The sequence below is a fragment of the Gopherus evgoodei genome, chromosome 5 (genome assembly GCF_007399415.2).
Source record: "Gopherus evgoodei ecotype Sinaloan lineage chromosome 5, rGopEvg1_v1.p, whole genome shotgun sequence".
NCBI lineage: Eukaryota > Metazoa > Chordata > Testudines > Testudinidae > Gopherus > Gopherus evgoodei.
Window position 1 is genome coordinate 80,838,839 of NC_044326.1, and position 25,365 is coordinate 80,864,203.

Consider the following 25,365-nt stretch of genomic DNA (forward strand, 5'->3'; position numbering starts at 1 on the left):
TTAATTCCTCTGAAATTGTAATGTTTTTACTGTACTCTCTTCTCTCTGAAATACATTAATTCTAGCTGCCAAAATTTAGCTGTGGATCTAAAAGAAGGATTACAATTACATTGTAATTTTCTTCACTATAAACCAAAGGATAAACATTTTACTATGAAACACATAATTGAAATATGTATTAGCATTTTTAAATAAAAATAAAATATAATAGGATAAATAGTGAATTGTAAGAGACCATTCCTCTGGAAACAAAATTAATAAATAATTTTCATAAAACAGTGTAGCACAGTATAAAACTACAAGAAAAATTTAGTTACTATAATGATCGGTATGTGCACCACTCACCTCTACTGGGTGGGATGTCGTACTTGCTTATGTGTATGATTTTTGTCATCCTCTAATCAGTGGCTAGTTCACAGAGGATGGAAATCCTACTACTATAGTTAATGAAATTTCTTCTTTATCTGAGGACTCTGTTTTGGGGGCTACAGGACTCTGTTTTTGGGGCTACAGGTCTCGTATCCCATAAAATTAAAAATCTATCCAGTTTTGTCAGCATCTGTTTGCAGTTACTAATTTGTTACAAACTAATGCCTAACTATTGAATATGAATTTATGTGAATTTCAGATCCTTAGGAATAAGATTTGCCTAGTGTGTGTGTGTACATCACCACTCTCCAGTTAAATATTTTTTTTCTTCCTATGTTTCCTTATAGTAGTTAGTTCCTAACTTGAAGTAGGTAGTCTTTGCAGTAGGGTCCTGTTGCTGTATGCTTTAAAGGGCAGAGATAGTTTGTGGCTTATTCATTTCATGGTTCGAATGTTGTCCTATGATAAGCCAAGCATTTGAGTTTCCAGAGCTTTATGATAGGCTGACACCTGTTGAGAGTTTGAGGCAATGACCCTCTACGAGGAGGGTTCGCCATCATTTAAGGGTAATGTGTTGCTCTAAATGCATCCATAAATGCCTTGCTTCACACATTTAGAAACTTTCTAAAACTATGACCCAGAGTCTTCCCTGTGTTTGGGCAGTCCTAAAGCCAGCTTAGTCAGCCGTAGGAGGAAACCACCAGTTTAGGGATAACCTCTGTTGGGGTGGAGTCAGTATCACTGCTCCAACATCATCCTTTTTTCTGTTGTAGGCATACCTAGGGCTTTCCTAAACTTCAGTGACTTCTTGTTGTTGTAATGGCCTATAGGGGCCATTGCAACCTGAACAGTTTAAATAGTCTTTGTGGCTGCTTTAATTTTTGCTAGGGTACTGTTCTGGCACACAGCTTGCCTAGGATAAGGGGAGCACCCACTGCAGATGTCCCGCTCCTGAGTTTCACTGTGCTCTCCTCAACCACACCTGAGGATCTGGGTCTGAGCATTTTACTTAGAAACCAAAAAAGAAATACGTATTTTCTTCCGCAGTCTGCTATGTTGTTTTTATGTAAATCTTCCTAGACTCAGCAATCCTTGCCAACTGCACCCCCCCCCCAAAAAATAAAAAACCCAGCCACCACCACCACCAACAAAAAAAGCTTTTGATTGTGCAGGAAACAAACTTCTGCAGAAAAATAATAAAGACTTAACTATATCTGGCTTTGTGTATATCTCTCTATTATAGGAGTACAAGATCCCCAGCATGAGAAGATTATTACTGTGTCTACTAATGGAAGTATTCACAGTCCCAAGTTCCCACATGCTTACCCACGCAACACTGTACTGGTATGGAGATTAGTAGCAGTGGAGGAGAATGTATGGATACAGCTTACTTTTGATGAAAGATTTGGGCTCGAGGACCCAGAAGATGACATATGCAAGTAAGTTATTTAGTTGATATACAACTTGAAGAGGGGATGGTGACAGCTATGTTGGCACTATCAAGTTTACCAAAACACAGCACTTGCACAGTAATAAAATGTACCTTAGTAATATGTTGTCTTCAGATTGATGTCAGAAAAGTATCTACACTTACAGTAAAAAGCTTCCCCCCCCCTCATTTAACATATAAGCCATAGAATTATGTTGACCTTAAAAGGTTCAAACTCTTAGAATCTCAAAAGCAAACAGGCACCTTTGAAAATCCAGAATGACATCCCTAACCACAAACAAAAAATATATATAGTCGTATCTGGGAGGAATACAGCTTCTGTTTAGCAGTGCAGTGCAACACTACACAGTTTAGTGCAGGAAGTAAAGAAGAAAGTATCTCCAGTTGGCTCTGCAGAGGAAATTTGCGTAGGCATATTACCTCAGATGGAATTCTGATCAAGGCATTAGAATGTAACACCCTTATTCTAATAAAAGCACCATATAATCTTCTAATATTCACAAATGGTCAGGATCTCATTTCTATATGAAAAATGGCATGTGAAGATACAGTGCCCCTTGACATAGGCTCAGAGACTTTAAGGTCAGAAGAAGGGACCATCATGATCATCTAGTCTGACCTCCTGCACATTGCAGGCCACAGAACCTCACCCATCCACTCTGGCTGAGTTATTGAAGTCCTTAAAACATGGTTTAAAGACATTATAGAGAATTCACCGTTTATGCTGGTTTAAATGTGCAAGTGACCCTTGCTCCATGCTGTAGAGGAAGATGAAAAGCCCTCATGTCTCTGCAAATCTGATTTGTGTGGAAATTCTTTTCCAACCCCAAATATGGTGATCAGTTAGACCATGAGCATGTGGGCAAGACCCACCAGGCAGATATCTGGGTAAAGAATTCTCTGTAGTAACTCAGAACCCTACCCATCTAGTGTCCTGTCTCTAGCCATTGGGGATTTTTGCTACTGGCAGTCATTGATGGGCCACATGCCATTGTAGGCAGTCCCATCATATCATCTCCTCCATAAATGTATCAAGCCATGTTGAAACCAGTTAAGTTTTTGCCCCCACTGCTCCCCTTGGAAGGCTGTTCCAGAACTTCATTCTTCTGATGGTTAGAAACATTCGTCTAATTTCAAGCCTTAAATTGTTGATGGCCAGTTTATATCCATTTGTACTTATGTCCAAATTGGTATTTAATTTAAATAACTCCTCTCCTTCCCTGGTATTTATCCCTGATGTATTTATAAAGAGAAATCATATCTCCCGTCAGCCTTCTTTTGGTTAGGCTAAACAAGCCAAGTCATGGCACTGGTTTCATAATCATTCCATGAGAATTATTTCATCTACTGGATCACCAACACAGCTTTCTACAGGAACAATGTCTTACTGAGTATGTTTAGCAGCCTGATGCTGATGAAGGCTTGTTCACAGAGAGACTTAGTACACAGCAAGTTGGGTAGTAAATCTACAGTGCGCTAAGCCAGTCAGTCACCATGTGGACCCTGGTACCACACACTAAAAGTTCTATAATACACTTTGGCTGTAGGTTCATTGAAGTGAACTGTGGAAATTTTAGTGTGTGGAAGCAGGGTCCACACAGCCAGTTAGTGTGCAGCAGGCTAAAGTGCACTGTAGATTTACACCTCAGCTTGGTGTGTTTTTAATCGCCAGGTAGACCAAGCTCCTAATTCGTGAGATAGACAAGATTGCAGTGCAGTGGGTTATGGTGGCAAAACAACAGCAAAAAGGCATATATGGATAATGATACTTCAACTGGGTTATTTCACCTGAGCAAAATATTGAATATGTCGTTGCATTTACGTGTTCATAGACAGATATTTATCAAATGGCTCCTTCTTACTGTGATCTGTTTACCCTGTGTACTCATTTAATTTGATGCTTTCTTTTAATCTCTCTTGATTTTATGAGTTATTTTATTTGTTTTCTTTACCAGTATTTTGTTACAAAATTTAAATTGTAAATGAGGATATTTTTGCACTCATCTTAATTTTGTTTTCTTTGCTTGTTTTTTCTCCTTTCCATAACTAATATACAAATGTACACCTCTGAAGGGAGTAATTCTTTCCTCTTATTGCAGCCTTATCAGACATACTATGTACTGTACAGCATATGTTTGCTGAAATGTGTGCACTCCCTTTGCACAATATTTTATATATCCATATTTCTAAGTGAAAATTTAGCTTGCTTTTTCTTTTATTTGCATATGGCAGAGTGAAGTGACAAGTGAAAGAAAATCCAAATAAGGTGCTTCATTTGTCCACTTACAAAGAAAAAGTACAAGAAGTTGAAATGTTCTTTTAATTATTTAACTTGCCAGCTACTAAGCAATATTTTTCTGGGAGTACACTTATTCTGAGTAAACAGTTATTGAATGCAAACAGATATTAGTGGTGAAATTTAAAAAATCCCAAAGCAAAAGATGCATTTACAAAAATACTTACAATCATTGCATGCTCAAATTTGTGCATGCTAGGGATGTTGATTAATCACAGTTAACTCATGTGATTAACTAAAAAAAATTAATTGTGATTAATCTCACTGTTAAACAATAGATTACCAATTGAACTTTATTAAATATTTGTGGATGTTTTTCTACATTTTCAAATATATTGATTTCTATTACAACCATGAATACGAAGTGTATAGTGCTCACGTTATATTATTATTTTTATTACAAATATTTGTCCTGTAAAAATGATAAAACAAATAGTATTTTTCAATTCATGTTGTACAAGTACTGTAGTGCAATCTCTTTATTGTGAAAGTGTAACTTACAAATATACATTTTTTTTTGTTACATACTGGCACTCAAAAACAAAACGATGTAAAACTTTAGAGCCTGCTAGTCCACTCAGTTCTACTTCAGCCAATCACTAAGACAAATAAGTTGGTTTATATTTATAGGAGTACTGCTGGCTGCTTCATATTTACAATGTCACCTGAAAGTGAGAAAAGGCGTTCAGATGGCAGTTTTGTAGCCAGTATTACAAGGTATTTACGTGCCAGATATGCTAAACATTCGTATGCCCCTTCATGCTTCGGCCACCATTCCAGAGGTCATGCTTCCATATTGATGATGCTCATTAAAAAAAATGTATTTTTAAATTTGTAACTGAACTCCGTGGGGGAGAATTGTATGTCTCCTGTTCTGTTTTACCTTCATTCTGCCATATATTTCATGTTATAGCTGTCTTGGCTGATGACCCATCACATGTTCATTTTAAGAGCACTTTCACAGCAGATTTGACAAAACCCAAAGAAGGTACCCCTGTGAGATTTCTAGAAATAGCCACAACAGTCAACCTAAGGTTTAAGAATCTGAAGTATTGTCCAAAATCTGAGAGGGAGCATGCTTTCAGAAGTCTTAAAAGAGCAACACTCAGATGCGAAACCAGAACACAAACCACCGAAAAGGAAAATCAGCTTTCTGCTGTTGGCATCTAGTTCAGATGATGAAAATGAATATGCATCAGTCCACTCTGCTTTGAATCATTATTGAGCAGAACCCATCATCAGCATGGATGCATGTCCTCTGTAACGGTGGTTGAAGCATGAAGCATGACATATGCATCTTTAGCACATCTGGCACATAAATATCTTGCAACGCTGGCTACAACAGTGCCACCAGAATGCCTGTTCTCACTTTCAGGTTACAATGTAAACAAGAAGCGGGCAGTATTATCTCCTGCAAATTGTAACCAAACTTGTTTGTCTGAGCGATTGGCTGAAGTACAACTGAATGGACTTGTAGGCTCTAAAGTTTTTTTTCTGAATGCGGTTTTTTTTTTTCAGGGCTTTGGAGTGAAGCCCAGAGCTGGAGCGTGGAGCAGTGGAGCTGTAGGTTTTTTCCTGGAGCTGGAGCAGAGCCGGAGCACAGCTCCAAAGCTCTGTTTTTTGTAAATAACTCTACATAAGTAAGTTTAATGGTTATGATAAAGAGATTGCGCTATAGTACTTGCATTAGGTGAATTGAAAAATACTATTTATTTTGTTTTTTACATTGTGTATGCTTATGGAGATGCAGATAAGGCTAGGGGAGTTTCCTTAATACTTATCCTTATCCCATAGGTTTAGGTGTGTCTCCCACTGCCTTTTAATTGCTTTTCGTAAGTCTTTCTTCTGATGTAGATTTGGTTCAAAGCAGAGGCATGGGGTGGTGGGGGGGAGGTCTTTCATGAGTCAGACAGGCTGGGTACTGCGCCCTGGTTCCCCAAGAGCACAGAGCTGCTAGGTAACACCACTTATTGCATGGTGGTATGGTAAGCTGGAGCAGCTTGGAAGAGCTCTGATTGTATTAAGGAGATCTGGGTCTGAGTGTGTTATCCCTTTGTGTATTATGAAAGGTAAGAGATACATGTGTAACTTGACATTTGAGTCTGCCTCATTTCAATAAAGAATTTTTTTGCCATAGGTACTGTCAGTAGTGAAGTCAGATATGAGAGCAGTCTGTGGATTTAATGATAGGTAGGGGAAAGTATAGGTTTAGGTGGTACCCTGAATGCAAGTGTTCAGGGGTTGTAAAAGAGTACAACGTGATTGTTAAATTTTACAAATGTGGTATTCTGTTGGGGGAGTAGGCTAAGTGTTTGATCATAGGACAAGTTAAAAGCACTTGTCCATTACAGTGAAAAGGCAGAATGAGAGTGGGTGTATTATGGGCATACTGGGGCATTGCTTAAAGAAGGAAGAGTTAAGGTTGTGTGGATGGTTACCTTAACTCTGTATTTCCTACTTTTCAGCAGTTTGAGTTTTGCTGGACTCAAATGTTCTGGAAGGGGACAAGCTGTCACTGAGCAACTTTAACTCTGCATTAGCACAGTTTTTTTGCCATTTCATTTTCTAGTTTTTTAAACAAAGAGCAATGCTTGTTAGTAGGAGCTGGTGGTCATTTAGGAAGTTTAGATGTCACCTAGGTTTGCAGTTGATATACTACTGTGGTGAGACAGTAATCTAAAACTAAGCTTTTATATAGTGCTTTTCATCAGTAGATCTCAAAGAACCTGACATTATTATCACCAATTTTATAGATGGGAGAGTGAGGCACAGAGAAGAGAAGTGACTTGCCCAATGTCAGCCAGCAAGCCAGTAACAGAGCCTAAGAATAATCCCAGTTCATCTGTCTTTCCACTAGGCTACAGTTGCTATGTGATTCCTCAGTGCTCCTCCCTGCTCTTCTATATTTGCTATAGTGAATTGGATACATTGGTCAAGCTTTGAAATGTTTGCAATGTGCAACTGCTAACAGAGCATGAAAGAGAAATTTATCCGTGGTCTACATCATGAAACACTGATAGTTTTATTACGTAGTTATTATAATAATTTTAAGCACGTGAGAAAAGACTGGTGTATGTCTCTTCTTCTCCACCCCCTCCTTCACCATTCCCTGCAAAATATAGCTTTCTTCTCTCCTTCTAATCCTATTAAGCCATATGTAAGAAGTTGCTCCTTGGTGCCTCCAGCCCTATGCTGTTGCGTACACATATAACAGGCAGCAGCTTACTGGAGGGTTGCACATTACCTTGGTTAGGTAGCCCAAGATGCACACTGAGTTGGGCCCCTCACTCCCACTACTGACCCAGCTGGTCTTCTCGCCTATGCTTTAGCCAGGCTTCCCCAGTGAAGCCCCTGCTCCACCCAGTCTGCCCCTCCTCCAAATCGGGCCCATGTCCTCACACATTCTTGCCAGCTCCTGCCATCCCACAGGGGTATGTATATCTTAACTATTCATTTTTGGATTTCAGGTGTTTACATTTCTGTTACATTTATCCCCTCCACTCCAGATCCAAGCTCATCTGGAGTGGCGGAGAGAAGGGCTCACACACTCCAAGAGAAACAAGATTCCCCAGATTCCAGAACACACAATGAGGAGGGAGAGAAGCTCAGACCTTTATGGAGGGGTAGGGCTCCTCCAGATCCCAGCATACACATGGAAAGAGAGAATTCAGGGCCAACAGGCCCCACTACCTCTAACCCCACAACTTTCTTCTTTTCCTGTCACATTCCTCAACACTTCCTGCCTTTCTATCTTCCACTCCCCCAGTCCCTATCCCTCAGCCTTTTACCTGAGCCCCCTCAAATCCTCTTTCCACCTCTACCGCCGTTTCCATTTATCTCCCTCCCCAAAATACCACCATGCCTTACTGCAGCCACAAACCCCTCTTGACTAGTGTGGGTTTCAAAATTGCTAGAATCTGTGAAATTAATGAATCATAGAATATCAGAGTTGGAAGGGACCTCAGGAGGTCATCTAGTCCAACCCTCTGCTCAAAGCAGGACCAATCCCCAACTAAATCATCCCAGCCAGGACTTTGTCAAGCCTGACCTTAAAAACTTCTAAGGAAGGAGATTCCACCACCTCCTTAGGTAACCCATTCCAGTGCTTCAGCACCCTCCTAGAGAAAAAGTTTTTCCTAATATCCAACCTAAACCTCCATCACTGCAACTTGAGACCATTGCTCCTTGTTCTGTCATCTGATACCACTGAGAACAGTCTAGATCCATCCTCTTTGGAACTCCCCCCTTCAGCTAGTTGAAAGCAGCTATCAAATCCCCCCTCATTCTTCTCTTCTGCAGACTAAACAATCCCAGTTCCCTCAGCCTCTCCTCATAAGTCTTGTGCTCCAGCCCCCTAATCATTTTTTTTGCCCTCCGCTGGACTCTTTCTGATTTTTCCATATCCATCTTGTAGTGCGGGGCCCAAAACTGAGCACAGTACTCCAGATGAGGCCTCACCAATGTCGAATAGAGGAGAATGATCATGTCCCTTGATCTGCTGGCAATGCCCCTACTTATACAGCCCAAAATGTCATTAGCCTTCTTGGCAAAAGGAGCACACTGTTGACTCATATCCATCTTCTCGCCCACTCGTCCTAGGTCCTTTTCCACAGAACTGCTGCCTACCCACTCAGTCCCTAGTCTGTAGCAGTGCATGAGATTCTTCTGTCCTAAGTGCAAGACTTTGCTCTTGTCCTTGTAGAACCTCATCAGATTTCTTTTGGCCCGATCCTCTAATTTGTCTTGGTCCCTCTGTATTCTATCCCTGTCCTCCAGCGTATCTACCACTCCTCCTAGTTTAGTGTCAATGAAATGCTATTTTGTTGGGGAAGGGGTTGCTCTAGGAGCTGTATCTCAGGAACTCCTTGCTCAGATGACCCAACATTTGGATCACTAACCCTATCCTGTACTACCATGAGGCATAGCACAAATTGCAAAACAATCCTTGGACGCACACCGATTTTGAGTACTAAGAAGAGATCTTTTTAAGAGAAGAGGCTTCCCAACCTTAGCTAGAGCAAAACTGATGCTCTTATAATATTGTAATAAATTTAAGGGAGAATGAAAGAGAGGGCAGTCTCAGAGCGGCGTTAAGTAGCCCACTCATTTCAATGAGATGTTCTCAGCGGAAAGAGAATAACCAGTGGAGATGAATACAGCCTGGAACAGTAACTCTGTTCATGTTAGTGAGAGTTCCCTTCCACTCTCCCCAGGGCTGGAGGGTTTCTGGTATGTGTCAGACATATCTGTTCTCAGCTCCGCACCCCAGTCTCGCCAGTGTGTTCTCGGTGCATCTGAATATACGTGTCCTAAGCTCCCCACCCACCGGGGCAGGGCTTTTCCAGATCTTGGCTCACATGGCAAGAGTAGGGAGTGGAGCTCAGACACACTTACAAAGGCAAGCCCCCAGAATCTGGCACAAATGGGGGGCAGGAAAGAGGAGTTTCATCCCCACAGATGGGCAGAAGACACCCCAGATCCTGACACATGTGATGTCAGGGAGTGGAGCTGAAACACCATTGTGGGGGACAGGGACCCCCCAGATCCCAGCTCAAAAAGGAAGGATAAGGAAAGGAACTCGACCCCCCAAGGTAAGTAAGTCCCCTCCAGGACCTGGCTCACATAAGAAGGTGCAAATAAGGGGGGGTCATGTCCCCATAGATAGGCTGAGGTGGTCGCAGATCGTGGCACATACGTGGAAGGGAATGTGGAGCTGATGGTGCCCCTTCCCCATTTTCCCCCAGTCCTGTTGTCATTTATCCTCATCCCCATTGCTCCCATGGCCTATGCCCATCAGTGATGTATGTATATCTTTATTTATAAACCAGGCCATCAGTGTATATGACTTAGAAAGCACATTAAACAAGTTAAAAGACCTGGTCTTTGCCTCAAGGAGCTTACAGTCTAAACTGACTGAATCACCATACAGAAATTAACTTAAAAGGGATTGGAGCAGGGAGAAGAGGATTCACAGTCCTTGAACCTTCTTCCCAACATAGGGAAAAGATTCATCGCCATTAACCTTCTTGAAGAGTTAGCCTGCTGCCTACTTAGCATAATTAAAAATGACTTTTTTCTTCTTTTATAGTTGCTGTGTGTTTATTTCTGATTAATTATTATTTTGTTCTTCTTTTCTTTTGTAATTGTTCATGCTTCTTCAAGTGCTTGCTCATGTCCACTCCATATTAGGTGTGTATGCTCGCCACATGCACCAGTACCAGAAGATTTTCCCTCAGCAGTATCTGTCGGTGCTGCTGGCTCTCCCCCCGCTCCCCACTTCAGTTCCTTCTTGCTCCCAGTGACAGTGCTGGAACTTCTATTGCTTCGACTAGCATTCTTTTGTTTTGAAAACCTGTAATATAGTTGTATATAGTTACCCTTAGTAGTAATTCTCAACTCTTCATTGGTCCCAAACTGGACTCAGCAGGGGGACAGGGTATGTCCCAGTCCCCAGGCTTTAAGCCCTGCGATCGCTGCAGACAACTATGCCCGTCAGTGATCCACATACCAGCTGCCTAAGGTGCTTAGGCAAAGGGCATATAAGTGACAAGTGCTGTATTTGCAAGTCCTTCAAACCTAGGATGAAGAAAGAGCACAATATCCATCCAAAAGTGCTCCTGATTCAGTTGGCACTCACTCTGGCACTGGAGCAGTGGTCCAACACTGCACTGAGCACCACAGCCTGCATATGCAGTGGTCCACCAGCGCCACAAGCCAGCACCAGTCCCCATCCACGGCTCTGGTGAAGAAGCCAGAAAAGACTGTGAGGGGAAGATCTCCTGCCTCCCATAAGGGAAAGGAGAGGGCCATGCCGGGCAGCTCAATGCCCCCATTGGAAACTCGGGCCCCAGCTCAGGTCAGGCTGTGCAGCCCATCCCATACTTCCCCTGCGACCACGGATAGCTGTGTGGGCCCAGGCCAGCTTCAGGTGCCATCAACATCCGAATCCCTTCAAGCAGCTCAGGAGATCCTGACCCTCCCAGTGCTTCCCACACCGGCTCCGGTGGTATCTTAATCTCAGGAAAAACCCACGTTGGGATCTATATGTGTGTTTCTGTCTCAGTGGCACCATTCCCCATTGAGAGGAGCGTCCCGCCATCACTCGCCTGCCCAAAGCCGTCATGCCTCAGGGCTAGAGAGGCAGGCTCAGCTGAGCCCTCGTCAGTCCCCGCACCGGGGGCACCTGTGATGTTGCACCCCATAATGCTTTATGGAAACATGCTTATGAATATAACACAACTGGAATATGTTTTATGCTAGATATGCCATGTAACATCTTTGCAAAGGTTATGATCTACTGAATATATTAATCCTATTTGTATGCATGTATCATTTTTATATCTGAAGTTATGAGTATTGGCACTATGCTTGTATTTAAAGTGTTTGCTGTAGGAAGCACATAAGGCATATTTAATCAACATAGTGTGAAGGGGTTATTCAAGTAATTGGGAATACTTAACTAGCAATGGACTTTGGGAGATGCCAATCCACATCTGAGCTTTCCTGGGAACATTCAAACTAACATATAAACAATGGCATCGGCCTGCAAAAAGCTGAATCATTCATAGACATATGACTTGCCCAGGTGGCTAGGGACTCCATCCTGTGGCTATGATGTTGCACAGGAGAACAAAGGAATTTCCACCCACGAGAGACAGAATATTAAAGGCCCTGGAAATCCCTCCATTTTGTCTTCAGCTGGCTCAGAAGAAAGAAACTAGAACAAAGGACAGTAACTACGGGGGTGTGAGTGATTGATGGACCCAGGGCTTGGCTACACTCCGCTTTGAAATGTGAGTGTGGTCGCAGCGCCAGCGCTAGGAGAGAGTTCTCCCAGCGCTGCACGTACTCCAGCTCCCCATGGAGATTAGCTTTTACTAATCACTTTTTTACACTGGTGCTTTACAGCACTGTATCTTGCAGCACTCAAGGGGGTGGTTTTTTCACACCCTGAGCGAGAAAGTTGCAGCGCTGTAAAGCGCCAGTGTAGCCAAGGCCTCAGGCTAGGAAGAAGTCTGTTCTGTGAAAGAAACTTATTGGAACATCTCTGAGGGTGAGATTTACCTGCATTAGTTTTCTGCTGTATTTGGCCTAGACTTGCATGTTTTTGTTCTATTTTGCTTGGTAATTCACTTTGTTCTGTCTGTTATTACTTGGAACAACTTAAATTCTACTTTTTATGTTTAATAGACTCACTTTTTTATTTATTAATTAAACCAGAGAAAGTATTAATACCTGGTGGAGCAAACAGCTGTGCATATCTCTCTATCAGTGTTATAGAGGGCAAACAATTTATGAGTTTTCCCTGTATTAGTTTTATCCAGAGTAAAATGGATTTATTTGTGGTTTGGATGCTAGAGACGGGAGCACTTCCTAAGCTGTTTTCAGTTAAGCCTGCAGTTTTTGGGGGACGTGGTTCAGACCTGGGTCTGTGTTTGCAGCAGGCTAGCATGTCTGGCTCAACAAGACAGTCCCAAGCTGGCAGGGAAAACGGGCTCAGGGGTACTCTCAGAACATCAGGGGACAGTCTCAAGTCTTAACCCATCACAGCATCGATTGAGGGACTCGAGGCGTACCTCACCGGTGAAATGGAGCAGATCCTCTGCAAGAACTCCAGGACTGGCCCCGACTGTCTACAAGAGCCCGGTCAATCCCGGGACCAATCCAAAACCAGAGACTGCCGATCGCAGGGCCATTATCACCCATCTCCAAGAAGGAGATTGTCTTACTCAGGATGAGAAAAGAGAAGACTGAGAGGGGACATGATAGCAGTTTTCAGGTATCTAAAAGGATGTCATCAGGAGGAGGGAGAAAAATTGTTCACCTTAGCCTCTAATGATAGAACAAGAAGCAATGGGGTTAAACTGCAGCAAGGGAGATTTAGGTTGGACATTAGGAAAAAGTTCCTAACTGTCAGGGTAGTTAAACACTGGAATAAATTGCCTAGGGAGGTTGTGGAATCTCCATCTCTGGAAATATTTAAGAGTAGGTTAGATAAATGTCTATCAGAGCTGGTCTAGACAGTATTGGGTCCTGCCATGAAGGCAGGGGACTGGACTTGATGACCTCTCGAGGTCCCTTCCAGCCCTAGAGTCATGAATCTATGATACTCCTGGCAACCAGCCCATAGTAACTCCGGGTCCCATTCGATGTCCAGGTACAGTTCGCGTAGTGTGAGGCGTTGATTGCCAGGTATCCAATGCAGATCCGCGAGATGCTGTTGGTCCCTGAGAGCTCGACCAAAACAATCTCACTTGACAGGTCAGCTTCAGGATGCAGTGACTGGAACCAGTCGGACGAGAGCCACCACTCAGCTCGATTCTGGTTGCCCGGTACTGATCACTCTGCTGGTAACTCTGGCTCGGCGTGAGGTTCGCTGACTGAGGGACAAGCTCCGGTACTGGCAGTGCCAACTACATTATCAGCACTGAAACCTACCCCATGGACCCAAGTGCAGTGGCTGGTGCCGTGGTACCCATGGAACCCCTGGGGGTTCACCCAACCTTCACAGCCTGCTCAATCAGTGTCAGGAGCCTCAGAGAGGCCAGTGTCCTCAGTATCCCAACCCCCTCTGGTGCTTAAGCCTTCAAGGGGTAAGACCTTGCAGGTCCAGGAGGACCCAGGGGAGTAAGCTGCTGGACCACCAATGGACATAGAGGTTCCCGCAGCACTGGTATCATCCTCATCATCGCCAGATGAGGCTATCATAGAGCCCCCTCACCCAGTTCCTCAGGATGACGCCAAGGCTCACCAGGAACTTTTAATGGTAGCGGCTTACCTCAGGTTATCCAGATCTAACCATACCTCAATAACTGGCTTATCAAGGGTGGCTCCAGGTCTCAAGTCCAAAGGGATATCGCAGTGCTTCAAGCCACATGTAGCTCTCTGGGCCTACTGGTGAATGACAAAAAGTCGACGTTAGTGACAGTGCAGAGGATAGAGTTCATTGGAGCGATCATTGACACTACCTGTGACAGAGCATTCCTGACATTGGAAAGGTTCCACATTGTTGTCAAACCTCATTGCAGAAGTCTCCGTGTTCCCTCTGACTATAGCCAGGGTCTGTCCATGCCTACTGGGCCACATAGCAGCATGCACTTACATGCTACTGCAACAAGTGCTGGCAACGGTCTATTCCCAGTCCCGAGACCCCCTGGAGAAGATAGTTACCATTCCCCAGGAGATACTTACCTCACTGACATGGTGGACTGACCGCAGGACAGTACTGAAGGGGGTTCCATTCGATGCCATCCTCACTCCATCGCATTAGTGTTGGACGCCTCAGATGTCAGCTGAGGTGCGCATCTCGGCAACCTCCTGACATGGGATGTGGTCCCTGGAGGAGGCACGGTTCCACATAAATGTCAAAGAGCTCCAAGCAGTCCAGCTGGCATGTGGAGTCCTCCTGACCCACCTGTTGAGCAAGGTGGTACGAGTCCTGTTGGACAATACAACCTCAATGTTCTATATCAACAGGCAAGGGGGAGCGCACTTGTTGGCTCTCTGTCAGCAGGCACTCTGTCTGTGGGACTTCTGTATCAGCTGCGAAATCCACCTGGAAGCTTACTTCCTCAGATGCATGTCTCTGATGAAGTGGGTATTCACCCACGAAAGCTCATACTTCAAAACGTCTGTTAGTCTATAAGGTGCCACAGGATTCTTTGCTGCTTTTACAGATCCAGACTAACACTGCTACCCCACTGATACTTGACACCTGGAAGCTTGTCACCTTCCCAGCGTCAGGAATACACTGGCAGACCAGCTCAGCAGGGACTTCTCCTCTCACCACAAGTGGACCTGTTTGCTACCAGACAGAACAGGAAATGCCACCAGTTTTGTTCTCGACAGGGTCTGAGCAAGGACTCCCTCTCTGATGCCTTCCTCCTGATGTGATCAGAGATACTGATGTGGAAAAAACAAACTCCACTCTCAGGTTGGAAGCAACACAATCAGAGACAGCTTTATTCAGGACGTGCAATTGCAAGGGAAGAACACAGCTGACAGAGAGCATCTCTGCTTCAGTTTCTTCAAAGTACAAGCAATATCATACAAGCATTTATACATTTTAGTGGCATGAATTAATAAAAACATCTGCAGTTTGTTTATGTTATGTCCTGCCCATTCCTGTATTTTCTCACTTCTGTTCTCAAAACATTGCTATCTCAAGGCTGGGTCACGCTGATTCTACTCTGCTGTCTTCCCACCCGCTTCTGATGTGATCGCTGCTTCTACAGGTCCTGCGATATTAGGCTAAGCCTTAGCATGACAGTTGCTCTGTTTCTTACAACTAAGAGGCCTATATTTAAATCCTTTAACCCTGTTTCCACACTCATGTATGCATTTCCTCTGATTCCACTTATCAGCAGGGCCCTGGTAAAGATCAAGAAAGACCAGGCATAGTTTATCATGATTGCCTCGGCATGGCCTCACCAGCATTGATTCGGCTTGCTCATGAGCCTGTCAGCAGCCCCTCCCTGGCCCCTGCCCAACTGACTGGACCTGCTGTCGCAGGACCATAGTCGGCTCTTAAACCCCAACCTTGGATCCTTCCACCTCCTGGCGTGGATGTTGAGTTGCTGAACCCGTAGGAGTGGACCTGTTTGGAAGGAGTCCAAGAGGTCCTCCTAGAAAGTAGGAAGTCCTCAACTAGACTGATTTACGTGGTCAAGTGGGCAAGGTTTTCCCACTGGGCATCCAAATGGGGCATCTCTTCCTCTCATTCCTCCATACAGGCTGTCCTGGACTACCTGTTCCATTTGAGGAACCAGGGCCTGGCACTCTTCCATTAGAGTGCATCTTGCAGCCATCTCTCCTTTTCACCCGCCGATCCAAGGACAGACAAGTGTTTTCCCCTGACATGACGGTCAGATTTTTGAGAGGTCTGGAGAGACTCTTCCCGCAGGTGCAGGCTCCCGTCCCGCATTAGGATCTTAACTTCTTCCTCTCTAGGCTCACTGGCCCGCCCTTTGAACTTCTGGGTTCCTGCTCCCTTTCCCGTCTGTCATGGAAGGTTGCATTCCTGGTGGTGGTGATGTCGGCGAGAAGGATCTCGGAAATTAAAGCCTTGATCTCAGAATCACCGTACATGATCTTCTACTAAGATAAGGTTCAGTTGCGGCCCCACCTGGTCTTCCTGTCAAAGGTGGTCTCCACCTTCTATATGAATCAGGACATCTTCCTCCCATGTTCTGTCCCAAACCACACAAGACCAGTGAAGAGGCATCTTCACACCCTGGATGTCCGGAAGGCCTTGGCTTTTTACTTGAAAAGCCTTTCCGTAAATCAACTCAACTCTTCATCACTACAGCGGATAGGATGAAGGGTTATCCAGTGTCCTCGCAGAGGATTTCCAATTGTTTTACTTTGTGAATAAGGACCTGTTACAACCTGGCAGGGGTGCTGCTGCTGCTGATTGTCAGAGCCCACTTGATGAGAGCGCAGGTATCTTTGGCAGCCTTCCTGGCACACATACCTATCAAGGACATCTATAGACCTGCATCATGGTCCTCTGTCCACATGTTTACCATTCATTATGCCATCACTCAGCAGGCCAGGCACGATGCTGGGTTCAGCAGGGCTGCCCGGGGGGCAGGGGGGCAAGTGGGGTCTTCGGCAGCATTTCGGTGGCGGGGGACCCTTCAGTGCTGCCGAAGACACGGAGCAACTGAAGGGCAGGGCCCCCTGCTGCCGAAATGCCGCTGAAGACCTGGATCGCTGCTGGGTGAGTACAAGCGCTGCAGCTCCCCCGCTTTGCCCCAGGCCCCCTGAATCCTCTGGGTAGCCCTGGGGTTTGGTAGAGCTGTGTTGCACTCTACATGTCTGTGAACTCCTACCTCCAGGTGTACTGCTTTCGAGTCACCCAATATGGAATGGACATTAGCAAGCACTCAGAGAAGAAAAGACAGTTACCTTTTCCGTAACTGGTGTTTTTCAAGATGTGCTGCTCATGTCTATTCCACATCCCGCCCTCCTTCCCCTCTGTTGGAGTTTCTGGCAAGAAAACTATGAATCTCTTCAGTAGGTTCACACCCACTTCTGTGGGTATGGGACAATATCTTTTTGTTAATTATAATTTTAGAGTTATTAGTTGTTTTTCCTATTTTCCTGGACTTATCAGTTTCATCCCATTACAGGAGTCTGATTTGGGGAAATCTCTAATATTCTGGATATGCTGTATAGCCCTCCTGAGGGAGGCCCCAATTCAGCAAAGCACTTAAACGTGTGTTTAACTTTAAGCATGTGTGAAGTCCAGTTGAAGTCTGTGCTTAAATGCTTTCCTGACTCACCACCACAAGTGATCTTGTATTACCTTTTCTCTAGCTTGTTTCTGCTAAAAAATATCTCTTACCTCAACGTTCTAAATTTAAGGCCAACTGGTGATAATCTTACTTGCATACTTTGGTGAGCATCCATTCATATTCAAAGTCCAATTAACATTTTATATTAGATTTAATTCTTGTCTTTCTCACTAACAGAAGTTAGTTTAAAAGATATTACCTCACTCACCTTGTTTCTCAACAATGATTTTTTACTACTTCCTTGGCTATTCACATATGCCCTATAAAAAACATTATTCAAAGGATGCATGCAGTGTTGTTGTAGCTGTGTCAGTCCCAGGATATTAGGAGACACAGACCTCAGCTTGCTGTGTAGCTTGAAAGCTTGTCTCTGTCACCAACAGAGGTGTGTCCAATAAAGGATGTTACCATGTCCACCTTGTCTCCATAATTCAAAGACTAAGACCAGGTCTATAAACTTACATTTGTACAAGTACTTCACTCTGGGGTGTGAAAAATCCAGACCCCCGAGCAATGCAGTTACACCGACTTAACCCCTGATGTAGACTGCTATATTGACCAAAGGGCTTCTCCAGTTGTCACATAGTTACCACCTCTCATGAAGCTCTCCCTTTGGTGTAGTAGCATCTTCACTGAAGTGCTACAACTGCACCAGTGCAGCTGCTCCGCTGCAGTGTTTTAAGTGTAGCCCTACTGTCAGTTATGTCTTTAGATAGGTGAGTACAAATCCCATTGACTTGAGTGGGAGTTAGATCCACGTGTCTTAGAGCCAAAATGGCCCTTGAGTCTATTTATCAAGAGGTAACATGGATATATAAGTTTCTGAAATATTACAATATTTTCAGACTCACCTGTGTGCTTTATTCCATTTGATTTTTCTCATTACTTCCGAAGACAGTGGCAGATTCTCTACAGATGGTGCAAAGACTCCAGAAACTGTCGATGGCTGGCTAGTAGAGATCTCTCAGCTGGGAAGATGTGTAGGATTCAGGTCCTGCAAACCTCCCCTTCCTAATAAAGAGGGGACGAGGTTGTGGGAAGAAGAGTTTGGAGTAGACAAACGGCATGGCAAACCCATAACTCCATTATGCCAGTCTTTCAGTGGTGTATTAACCCTTTGGCCATTAGATTAGTGGCATATTTTAGAGTAGCCTGATAACTTCTCTAAAAATGATCAGGGAGTTATAACCAGCTCCTTGGCGATGCCCATCTCCTCTTCTGCACTGAGTGGAGCTCTGGCACAGGAGAAAATTTAGCCCAATTTGTTTCCTAAATTGCTGTTTTGTGTCTGTAAGGCTAGCAAATAATCAAAGCTTTGGTGAATTGTACAGTATCCTTATAGGGAGCTTGTGTGCTGCAGTCCTTTTTAATAGCAGGTGTTGCCAGTAGTTTGCATGCTGGAACATCACATCAAGGACCCACAATAGAAGAAATTTAAAAACCTATTATATAATTGTATAGTTTGTTCTATGCCTCCTTTTCTCTGCTTCTTTAAGGCATTCTGCATGTAATTGCTTTTTTAAAAATTTTAGTTTTTAAAAATATCAGTTACCATTCCTTAAGATTACTTTATAGGCTTTAAGATAACACAAGAACATGCCCTGCTATCACAGTAATGGGTACTTTATAAACGCCTTAGATAGAATTGTGAAAATAACTGTGTGAAAGTGAAATAAGGTGCAACTCATTGATTACTGAGAAATGGCCACTTACTGGAAATGAGCTTGATTTTTAGGAATCCAAATGCATGAAGCCCACTGAAAAAAATAGGGAGTGCTCAGCACACACAGGGCTGGATTAATCTTTTATGGGCCCAGGTGCCTGAACAGTGACCCCACTCCTTAATCCACCCACGCTCCCCTCCGAGGCTGCACCCCCCTAGGCCTTTTCCCCAAAGGATATACTCGCATGGAAGGGAGGAGCCAGAGAGGAGTTCCCACCAGCGCCTTTCTTCAGTGCTATGAGCATTTTGAATATCAACAGTAGCATCACTGTTTTTTCAGCATCTAATATTGTTTATGTTTACCAGCATAGTAAACAGTACTTAAACAAATGCCTACGGTTATAATTTAAAAAAAAAAAAAAACTTGCACAAAGTGGGTCTAGTTTACATGTGGAATATGGAGAACTTTTAACCTGAAGACAATGAGTCACTTGAAGGAAATTCCAGTGCTAAAATGTTAACAATGGATCAAATATCTGTGAATAATATTCTGAAGTTATGTATTTATCAAGTTAAGTAACTATTTCAGCCTTATTTCTGTGAACATGGCCCCTTTGAGGAAAGTGGTCCTTTGAGGTATAGAACCAAAATGCATAAAAATTTCTTGTAAAAATAAATTGAGCAGACTGGGCCAGTGGATGACTGAGGTCAGAATAAATTCTTTGATGTTCTGTCTGCATAATGGAAAGATTATACAATACAATAATATTTTCCTTTGACTATTTAAATGCTGACAAAAATGTTGCCATGTATTTTCTGCTGAAAACGTGTACAGATACTGATTTTTAAAAACAAATGCAAATGATTTAGCACCTTCTTAAAACAAATCATGTTACATAAGAGTATCATAACAGCCATATTGGGTCTGACCAATGGTTCATCTAACCCATTGTGTTTTGACAGTGGCCAATATCAGGTACTTCAGAGGGAATGGAACAGAGCAGGTAATCATCAAGTGATCCATCCCCTGTCATCCACTCCCAGTTTCTGGGGTTTTGTCCCTGATAATCTTGGCTAATAGCAAACGATGGACCTATCCTCCATGAACTTTATCTAATCTTTCTTGAACCCTGTTGTAGTTTTGACCTTCACAACATCTTGTGGCAATGAGTTCCACAGGTTGATTGTGTGAACTAGTACTTCCTTTTGTTTTAAACCTGATGCCTGTTAATTTCATTGAGTGACCCTCTGGTTCTTGTGTTAGGTGAAGGAGTAGATAACGCTTCCTTATTCACTTTCTTCACACCATTCATGATTTAGTCATCTCTTTTCCAAGCTGTACAGTCCCAATTTTTTAAATCTCTCCTCATATGGCAGCTTGTAGCGAGGTGGTGTGGCTCCCCTCCTCCCCAGGGAGGGTCGAGCCCCGTCAGATGCCAAAAGGGGCAGGGCCACTGAGCGGTAATCCCACCCCTCAGAGGGTCAGGAAGCACCCTGGAAGTATAAAAGCGGGTTCTCAGCCCTCAGTTGGAGCCCTGCCGCCACCAGGAGCGGATCTGCTAGAGGGTGCTCCCGACTGGGAAGCTGCGGATGCCCAGGGCTGTTGCCCTGACTGGCCAGAACTTCCCTGCTACCCCGAGGAGCCGCCGGAGCTGCCCCACGCCCACTACGACGAGGAGACGCCGGAGCTGCCCCACGCCCGCTACGATGAGGAGCCGCCGGAGCTGCCCCACGCCCACTACGACGAGGAGACGCCGGAGCTGCCCCATGCCCGCTACGACGACGCGCTGCTGGAGCTGCCCCATCCCTGCTACTACCCTGAGGAACCCCCGGACCAGGCCTGTCCGGACTTTCCTGAGGTACTACCAGATCTGCCGCCCAGCCCTGGCCGGGAGGAGCCCATGCTACTAAGCTTCCCAGGGACTGATGGCCCCGATCAGGTAGGACCAGAGGGGGAAGATAGGAAGTAGCCCGGGGGCAGCTGACCCCAGTCAGACTGCAAGTATGCCGGAACCCATGTCCATGTGTTTTGGTCAGGATTCCCCACTGACCGTTAACGGCATTAACCGCTGCTAGGGCTCCGGGCTGGAACGCGGTGGAGTGGGTGGGCCTGCGTTCCCCCTGCCACCCGTACCCGGGCGGCAGAATCCCCCTCTCCTCGGCCAAAGGAGACCATCAATGCCTGAACTGATAACTGCTGGGCCCTGAGTCACAAGGGTCTGAGCTACTGTACCTGGGGGTTTGGTGCCCCGCCCGAACCAAGGGCTGGGCCCCCTTTGACTGTGCAACTGCTCGGTCCTGTCTACAGGGCCCGAGTTGCCTGAACTGCTAACTGCGTGGCCCTGAGTCACAAGGGTCTAAGCTACTGTACCTGTGGGTTTGGTGCCCCGCCCGAACCAAGGGCTGGGCCCCCTTTGACTGTGCCCGTGTTCGGTCCTGCCTACAGGATCTGAGCTGCTCGAACTGTTGACGGCTCAACCTCGAGGGCAGAGGCCCTCGGACGACACATAGCGAGGCGATGTGGCTCTCCTCCTCCCCAGGGAGGGTCGAGCCCTGGCCGCGCACCATCACACAGCTCCATACCCTTAATCATTTTTGTTGCCCTTTTCTGTACCTTTTCCAATTCTAATACATCTATTATGCTTTGGAGTGACCAGAACTGCATGCAATGATCACTATTGTCATCAGATGCTGCTTATAGTTATAAATGAGGTCTGCCTACCAATAAATTCTCAGCTCCTCCAACACTAGTTTTTGCCCTTCCCTCATATCTTAACTCAGTCCCTCCAACCATATTTTTACCTTCCATGCAGCTTCCCTAGCTCTCACTTTATCCTACAGTCCTGCCTTCGCTACCTTTTTTTTACCTTTTCTTGATCCTACTGCAGGTTCTAATACCTTTTTACAACAGGTTCACCTGGTGCTTATTTGATCTTTTACAGAGATTTAGCATATTCTGTAATTTACCTTGGGGTTGAATTCAGCAGTGACACAATGGTGAGGCTTACAGAACTTCTAGGGTGTATTGCGGTTGGACTGGTAGAGAAGTCTCTCCTCCCCTGAAGGATAATTAAAGGTGTCAACCCAGTGTAAGTTACAAGAAGGGAGCTGAAACCTGCTGACCACATGGACAAATACAGAAATCCTCTGGTGGCCAGATAGCATAGGCAGACTATTAACCAGTTTGGAGAAGTATTCTGCAACATGTGCCTTCTGAGTACTCATTTATTTCCTTACTTAATCTGAGGCTAGAAAATTATCATCAGTGTTTCTGTAGTTGTTACTTAACTTTTAGCAGTGACACACAAGTATCAAAGAGAAGCACACAGACAGCTGAAATGTAGCATTCTCTTTGTAGTCTGTAGCTGTGCAATGGAAAATTATTTTCTTAGCTGTTGTACTCAGGGATATAAGTATTGTACAATGTTGAGTTATGGTAAACATAATAAATAGACTAAACATTTGGCTATAGAATGCCCCCGAGAGGTTTCCCTGTAACAGAAGGATTACAACATCCATAGGCACGGGGCATAGTATGTGGAACAACTTTGTTCTGATTAGACGAGACCTATGCCTTTTCCTTTCAGATGGGGTTCTGGTCCTTGACTGAGACTCCTAGGTGTTATTGATAAAACCGATTATGATGATTATTAATCGGTCTAGATACTTGTGTGGCCCCCATCACTACAGTGTCAGAGCACCTCCAAAATGTTTCAAAGTAGAAATAACAATCTTTCAATATCTTCCTTCACAGCCAGTAGAAAAACTAGCTTGATTCAGAGGCCACTTTAGTTATAGGCAGACTTGGCAGCTTCCTGGGGTGAGAGATTGGTAGTGGCAGGACATGAGGCTGGCAAGACTGCCTGAAGGAGGGCATCCGGATGGGATGTGGGTGTGAGGGGCTTAGCCAAGGGATATGGACTTGTGGCCTGGCCAGGAGTGTGGGGGCTGAGGCGTGGAGACCTCAACTCCATCCAGTAGTAAGGAGCCTGCTGCCCCCTGTTAAAAAGAAAGCAATGCTTCCAGTCCAGGTGGCTTCATGTGGGGTTGGGGGGTGAATCTCTGCTGCCTGTTAACCAGGACCTTACAGTCTGGGATGTGCCCCTTGCTAGAGCGCACGTCTGGGGCGCTGGAACGGAGGAGCCAGGGGGCCATTCCCCCCTTCACTTTTTGCTGGCTGTCAGGGCAAGCGAGAGGAGGAAGGGGCAGAGAAGAGTGAGCGGAGGGTGGGGCCTTTTGGTGTGGAACTGGAATGCTGTGGGATTGGGGCCTTGGGGGGAAGGGGAACTGTGGGAGCAGGGCCACAGTTTGGGCACCAGTGCCCCCACACACTTTTAGGAAGTTTCTGCCACCCCTGGCCCACATGCCATTGGGGGAAGGAGCCAGGTGTGCTGAGCTGCAGGCAACTGGTACTGACCTTCTGGGAAAGGGCAGCCCCAGCTGAGGGGTATTGCCCACCCAGGGAGTGGGTCTTGACCACTTTCACTGCCTAGGGCAGAGGCCAGGGTAGGGGGACTACAATTTTCATTTGGCCTTGGACTGTTTCCATGACTGAGGGGTCTCTGCAACCCTAGGCTGGGGTCTACCTCCAGCCTCTGACCCAGCTGCATGAGGCATGTGGGTAGAAGCAGTGGGAGAGGTGCTGGGAATTGGCTAAAAACTTCTCAGGGGACTTGCAGGGGCTGGCAGACTGAAGTTTTGCCTAGGGTGGTAAAATATTTGAGCAGTCTCTCAAATAATTCTTGATTTATTTATTGTTTGTGCTTGTGGGATTGGGTGTGTGTTGATGTCTATGTATTCATTCAGAACATAGTAATGTCAGGTTAAGATGAAGAAATAAGATTTACACTTAGTTCTGAAAGGGTTGCTATCTGGCCATTTTTAGCTTTTGTGGCAATGAGTTCCATAGGCTAGGCGTGGTGCATGTGAAGGTTCTTTTCTGTACACTTATGGGCACAATCCTTTTTGTTCGATTTTGAACTAGGCTCTGTTTAAAGGACAACTCACACAGAGAGTGCTGCTAAGAAGCTAGGCTGCTGCATTTTGTGCCATAGGGTGCTTTTTGGGGTGTGGTGTTTCATTCCTGGATGCCTGTATAATGAGTGGTGACAGATCATCACCATTTGGATCACTTTGGCTAGGGCTCTGTTTGATGGGAGGGGGCATAATCTTATGTCCATTCACAGATGGAAGGACTTTTCTTTCCCCCTGCTATGGCTATTTAGGCATTCAAAAGCAGTGAGGTGCCCGAAAAGACGGCAAGGCGGCAAATTGATAACAGTCTATGGCCAGGCACCCTCTCTAGTAGAGAATGTTATACAAGAGGCCAGATCTTCATAGTGCTTCCTTTGTCTCACAATTATCACTTCAGTGTTAGCTGAGTTCAGCTTTAGCCATACACTCTTTATCCAGGCACTGATTTTGGCTGGGCTCTGAGAAAGCTGGAGGATGCTGCAGCACATACAATGGTGACTCTGTACACATGGTACCTAAGTGATTTATAAAATTTAAATGCTTCTTGTTTCACCAGCTATAAAATCTACAGCAATTCTATAGTATAGCATCCATTTGCTGCTTGTGCTATTTTTCACTCTTAGACCGTTCATGTGCAAAGAAGAAATCTGTGTGTGCTTTGTAACCCTGTTTGTTGGGATGATTTTTAAAATATTAATATTTGGCTCTTCGAGTATCTGGCTCTCATGCCTGGCAGAGTTGTCCAACCAGTTTGGTGTAAGATAGCTGAATGATGGCAACTATTTTGGAGAGATTTAAAAGCTGGGTGAAATTTAATCAACAAGCTAAACTGATCCATGGTTGTGAGATCATGGAGCATCCTGATTCACATAAAAAAAAAAATCCTGGAAAAGGCAATAGTAAACTAATAATTGAGTTTTTAAACTATTTCCCCATATTTATTCCCTCTTCCCCGCCCCCACACGCAGTTCCTTACATCTCCTTGTCAATTGCTGGAAATGGGCCATTTTCACTACCACAACAAACAGTTCTTTTTCTCTTCTGCTGATAATAGCTCACCTTAACTGATCACTCTCCTTATAGTGTGTATGAAAACACCCATTGTTTCATATTCTCTGTGTGTGTATGTATATATCTTCCTACTGTATTTTCCACTACATGCATCCAATGAAGTGGGCTGTAGCCCACAAAAGCTTATGCTCAGATAAATTTGATAGTCTCTAACGTGCCACAAGAACTCCTGTTCTTTTAACTATTGTGATATTGTAGTCTGATGAACAGAGAAAAAGCCTGGTTGCCTCATCTGGTTTGTTGT

The 25,365-nt window shown here is 44.7% G+C and overlaps 1 protein-coding gene across 2 annotated transcripts in view; it reads left to right on the forward strand.

The window, feature by feature from the left end:
- PDGFC (platelet derived growth factor C) overlaps positions 1 to 25,365 on the forward strand; it is a 224,861-nt gene that overhangs the window by 116,633 nt on the left and 82,863 nt on the right. For both annotated transcript variants that reach the window (XM_030564841.1, XM_030564840.1), the window contains one exon: positions 1,613 to 1,808. In XM_030564841.1, the coding sequence (XP_030420701.1) occupies positions 1,613 to 1,808 (196 nt within the window). The remainder of the gene's footprint in view (positions 1 to 1,612; positions 1,809 to 25,365) is intronic.